Here is a 5,681-nt window from a genome sequence, read left to right as displayed (position 1 = left end):
GCCAATCACCATTGAGTGTTCACTTTCAGCGCTGAGGAGTGTTGAGAAAAGAAACCTCGTAGGGGAGGCTAGCCTCCCTTCTGGTATATCAACCAGTCATCATAGAGACGTAAATTACGTGATATTAGTTTGAACGTCTCCCGCTGCGCTGATAATGTACCAAGTACTTATGAGTAGCGATATTGAATATTTGATCGCCAACAGATTTACCAAGCTGTCATTCAAACAGTATATATACAAATTAAAAATAAAGGGAGAACACGCCTAAGCTGGATACAGGCTAACGTTACAGCAGTCGGCTCTTTTAACAGACTTTTAAGAAGGGATGGATGTCGTTTTCTTTACGTTTTCTGACTAAAAGCAACCAAAAAGCCATTTTAAAGTGGTTAAGCAAATAATAATAATAATCGGCAGGGATCCCCAGACCAATACAATTAGTGTGCCTCCTCTATTTTAAAACCCACGAGTCGCCACTGAAAAGTACCATCATTTGTGTGAATGTGAAGGCCAGTTATTTAGCATATTATGCATATGTTAACCTATAAAGACATGCAGATGAACATTTTTGGTCATTGTGTCATGTCTCGCAGTTTTTTCCTTAGCATCTCAAGTCAAATTTTTTACAAATGGCAAGTTAGGGACCTTTAGGACACATTTAATTTTTGTTTGCGCTGTTTTATCCACCCTGAGAAAACATCTTTGCAGTTTTGCACATTGCTAATTCACACACAAGCATAGTTTTAGGCTCCACTTAACGCACCAGATCTTTTTCCCTGTGGTTCCTCTGTAAGCATAGTGAGGGGCAGAGAAGGTGTCTCATCAGGTGTTATCCTCTGAGGCTGTGCCAACCCCACAGGAAGAGCTCTGAACGAGGAGTGAGAGCAGGCCACAGTAACAGTCCCTGGCCTCCAAGGGAGGGAAAGAGTATCAGCCTGAGGAGGTGCTGGCAACAGTATCATCTTCAAATAGACAGCACTGAAGGCCAATTTCACCTGCAGAGTGAGATGGAGAGAGATAGTAAAGCTCTTTATCAGATGGGACAAATGCAAGCATTAGGCTGAACCGGAGGAATAGGCTTTCATCAGGTTGCAAAATGTGGTGGTATCCATTGGTGATTCTAGACTCTACCTAGAGGGGCTATTGTCTCGTGTCTTATCCTCCGTAAAACATGATTTATTCAGCTGTCAGAGTAGAGTATTAAAGAAACAGTTTTTAAAAATCTAATTCTGTCATCATTTACGCTGCCTCATGTCGTTCTAAACCCATAGGACTTTCTTTTTTTCTGTGGAGCACAAAAGGACATATTAAGCAAAATTTCTCTGCTGCTCTCTTCCATATAATTAAATTAGATGGGGACCAGAAACTGTCAAGCTCACAAAAGAAAATAATAAATAAATATTTAAAGTGGTTAAGCAAATAATAATAATAATCGGCAGGGATCCCCAGACCAATACAATTAGTGTGCCTCCTCTATTTTAAAACCCACGAGTCGCCACTGAAAAGTACCATCATTTGTGTGAATGTGAAGGCCAGTTATTTAGCATATTATGCATATGTTAACCTATGAAGACATGCAGATGAACATTTTTGGTCATTGTGTCATGTCTCGCAGTTTTTTCCTTAGCATCTCAAGTCAAATTTTTTACAAATGGCAAGTTAGGGACCTTTAGGACACATTTAATTTTTGTTTGCGCTGTTTTATCCACCCTGAGAAAACATCTTTGCAGTTTTGCACATTGCTAATTCACACACAAGCATAGTTTTAGGCTCCACTTAACGCACCAGATCTTTTTCCCTGTGGTTCCTCTGTAAGCATAGTGAGGGGCAGAGAAGGTGTCTCATCAGGTGTTATCCTCTGAGGCTGTGCCAACCCCACAGGAAGAGCTCTGAACGAGGAGTGAGAGCAGGCCACAGTAACAGTCCCTGGCCTCCAAGGGAGGGAAAGAGTATCAGCCTGAGGAGGTGCTGGCAACAGTATCATCTTCAAATAGACAGCACTGAAGGCCAATTTCACCTGCAGAGTGAGATGGAGAGAGATAGTAAAGCTCTTTTTCAGATGGGACCAAATGCAAGCATTAGGCTGAACCGGAGGAATAGGCTTTCATCAAGTCGCAAAATGTGGTGGTATCTATTGGTGATTCTAGACTCTACCTAGAGGGGTATTGTCCCGTGTCTTATCCTCCGTAAAACATGATTTATTCAGCTGTCAGAGTAGAGTATTAAAGAAACAGTTTTAAAAAATCGAATTCTGTCATCATTTACGCAGCCTCATGTCGTTCCATACCCATAGGACTTTCTTTCTTCTGTGGAGCACAAAAGGACATATTAAGCAAAATTTCTCTGCTGCTCTCTTCCATATAATTAAATTAGATGGGGACCAGAAACTGTCAAGCTCACAAAAGAAAATAATAAATAAATAAACGTAATCTGTATGAATTTGTGCCCTTTTCTAAAGTCATTTGATAGCTTTATGTGAGGAAAAGACCAAATATTAAGTCATTATCCAGTATCTTACTTTAAAAACCTTGCTTAAGGCACAAATCAGAGACATCAGATGATTAACTGAATCAGCTGGACAATTAATTGAAAATGCAATAAGTATTTAACAATCACCATCCATGTGGGTGGGGCTAACTTAACAACAACACCAAAGTTAAAATAAAAAAAATGGGAGCATCTAATGGACAGGAAAAACCCCTATGGAATGCAGGAAAGATGTATAGTTTCATTAAGACCAAAAGGTTGTTCGCTTTAAACTTGGAAGATCCAGCGGCTTTCACATTGTAAGTAGTCTTTGATCAGTGTTGGAATATACCTACGAGATGAATGAATTCGGTCAATTCCACAAACAGCTAAAGTATGAATGGTGATTTGCATCCTTAAAATGTCTAGCTATTGGAGATTTTAAATCACCACAACAAAAAGAAGTACAATGTTGTTTTACCAATGTATTGTCAGATACAGATAAGTCAGAAGATAAACAACATTAGTAGAACTGCAGGTGATGAAACTGGTTATTCTGTGTTGTTTTTTCATAGCAAAACTTAACTTTCTTAGAATTGCAACAAGAATAACAATGTTTGCGGGAAAAAAAAAAAAACCTTTTGGGCTTTCCAGAGGCTTTACACATCCATCCACAGACACATCACAATCTGCATGCACCAAACGGTCTCTAATAGTTCGTCCTCTTGAGTGAATAAAAAGAGGTTAAATATATTCTTTCCGACATTTTCAACTGATAACACATGCCAATGTTTCTAAATAATATTTTTTATTTCAGCACTGAGAGGACTAAATGTGGTACAACAAATGATACGCAAGGAATTACTGTCTTGAGACTTTCTTAGCTGAAGGATCAAAAGAACACGCTCTCTCCAAGTCTGAATCCAGCCATCTTTTTGGGTATCGTCTTTGAATAACCTGATTGTATAAAGTCTCAGCTTGTCAATCGAAATCATCTATACTGCTACAGATTCTTCGTAATCATAAAAATTGACTATAGGGTATACTTCATTTCAGAGATTTTAAAGAGAAGTGATATTTATGTTACATACATATACCTTATGTTATACCCTATTTTTGAATCAGGGGACTGAAAAAGTGACTCCACATCTCGTTCAACCAATTTGCAAAAAGTAGTAAGAGGACAAAAGTAACTTTTAGGTTTGAAAATTGGTCTGTTGTCAGTGCTATGTGCATTTTGATTCTATGTCAAAACATTATGATCATCCCTACAAAAGAAATGTTTCAATTTGATAGTCTGATTTTTTTTTTTTAAACAATTCAACCTTTGTCTGAAAGGGATCAGGAACAACAGTAAGACAAGCCCTTATTATGAATGGAAATTTCAGAAGCAGTTAATGAATGATCAGATAAATTGAAAACTAGACCGTGGGAGTCGTCTGGATGGTCCGTCTGGTGTTGTATCTCCATCCACCTCGAACCTCTCTTGCCTCTGCAACCCATCTGGACCCGTTTTGATGTTTGGATCAGCCCCTGTTGAATGGGCGGCCTCTTAAAAAAATCTCAGAGGCACTGGAGCCAGAGGTGGAACATGATGTCGAATGAAATCTCTTGGGTTGTGTATGTTGTATAGCCACGGATATACCCACCCATCTCGGTAATCCAGTGTGTTTCTCTTGAATTTCTTAAACTTGATTTTGCAAATCTCTTGACGATACTTGGTAATCGTAGAGTCCAGAGAAGTTTTGAGTGATTAAAAATCTGGCTCAGTCGTCACACTACGTGGTTGCTGTTCCGTGGAAGAAATTTGCTTGTTGATCTCATCCAACTCTTTCTGAACAAACTCAATGACAAGCACTGTGAGGTCAAGTGAAGCTTTGTTCAAGATCTCACACCATTTGATGCAAAAAGATTGATTGTGATAGCAGAGTTGGTTCCTTCTGAATTTGGAGATCTCTAGGAATCCGTTTGGATCTCACATACTCACTAAGAGTCGACCCATCGAGAAAAAAACGTGTTTTCTTCTTTTCCAAACCAAGGAGATTCTTAAAATAATGATCTTTAGTCTCTAATTCTGTGCCAATGTTCTCAGGATCCTTGAACAAAATTGCCTCAATGTCTTGAAGGGAAAATGAACTGGTAATTGCTTGATTATCAGTCAACTTATTAATGTAGGCAAAATTGGACATAATCCAAAAAAAGTAAAAAGGATAAACACAGATGGCAGCAGAAAAACAGAAATCCAACGAGTAAAAAAATATGAAAACATTCTGTGCCAATTGAGTAAAATAGAAAATATAATTGGGTGGGTGCATATATTCAATCAATGGAAAAAATACAAAAAGAAAAAAGGAATCCACACAACAAACAAAATACAAAGATCAAGCTCCTTTGAACAAAAACATTTTTTTTTGTCAGCCAATCAATTCTCAGACAACTAGGAATGTAAAACAGACCACCTGTATCCACAGACTACAGTTTGAGAAGCACTGCTCAAAGCTCATCATATTCTACTACAGTATTACTGGGGGTCAAGCTCAAAGCTCAAATTCTAGTATTGCCCCATGTGGTCTCAAAACAGGAAATAGAGTTGACAAAAGCCGCAGAGGGAAAAGTAAAACCATAATAATGTGTATGCCAGATGAAAGCAAGTCTGAAAAATCCATTCTACGCATCAACCTGCATTTTATTTGCTTGTATTTTTCACTTTCTCTTCCCAGGAGCGTCATATTTCTTCAAGGGAAAGGAGTACTGGCGTGTGGCAGGCAGTGATATGGAGGTTGAAGCGGGTTATCCGCGTCCCATCGGCAAGGACTGGCTGATGTGCACGGAAATGCAGTCGGACTCCCCGGAGATGCAGAACAACTCGAACACAAGGCTTCACGGGCAGCACCACGCAGACCATGCAGAAAATGGCTATGAGGTGTGTTCCTGCACTTCGGACTCAGCCTCCCCGTTGGGGACGCGACTGACCTTCTCGCCTGCCTGGGTGTTAGCGCCGCTCTGGACACTCACACTCGTTCTCTCCTCTGCTCTTCTCTGATAAGGGCAGAGCCACAGGCCTGTACTCAAAAAGACTCCAGGAGCAGAACATACAGCAGCCTGTGGGTAAAGAGAGTGTTAAAAAGCTCTGGAAAAGCCTTTTGCCAGATGGAAAGGGCTCAGCACTTCAGTCAAGGGGGATTGGATCACATTCACATTCACATTTTCTTTTTCTA

The 5,681-nt window shown here is 39.7% G+C and overlaps 1 protein-coding gene across 1 annotated transcript in view; it reads left to right on the top strand.

Annotated features, from left to right (window-relative positions):
• mmp17a (matrix metallopeptidase 17a) overlaps positions 1-5,681 on the top strand; it is a 79,086-nt gene extending 73,405 nt beyond the window's left edge. The window contains exon 10 of the mRNA XM_016548321.1: positions 5,184-5,681. Coding sequence (XP_016403807.1) covers positions 5,184-5,506 — 323 coding nt within the window. The 3' untranslated portion in view covers positions 5,507-5,681. The remainder of the gene's footprint in view (positions 1-5,183) is intronic.

Source organism: Sinocyclocheilus rhinocerous, unplaced genomic scaffold, assembly GCF_001515625.1.
Source record: "Sinocyclocheilus rhinocerous isolate Xijiao unplaced genomic scaffold, SAMN03320098_v1.1 scaffold192, whole genome shotgun sequence".
Classification (NCBI taxonomy): Eukaryota; Metazoa; Chordata; class Actinopteri; order Cypriniformes; family Cyprinidae; genus Sinocyclocheilus; species Sinocyclocheilus rhinocerous.
The sequence above is the reverse complement of the archived record's forward strand: the minus strand, read 5'-3'. Positions and strand labels throughout refer to the sequence as shown.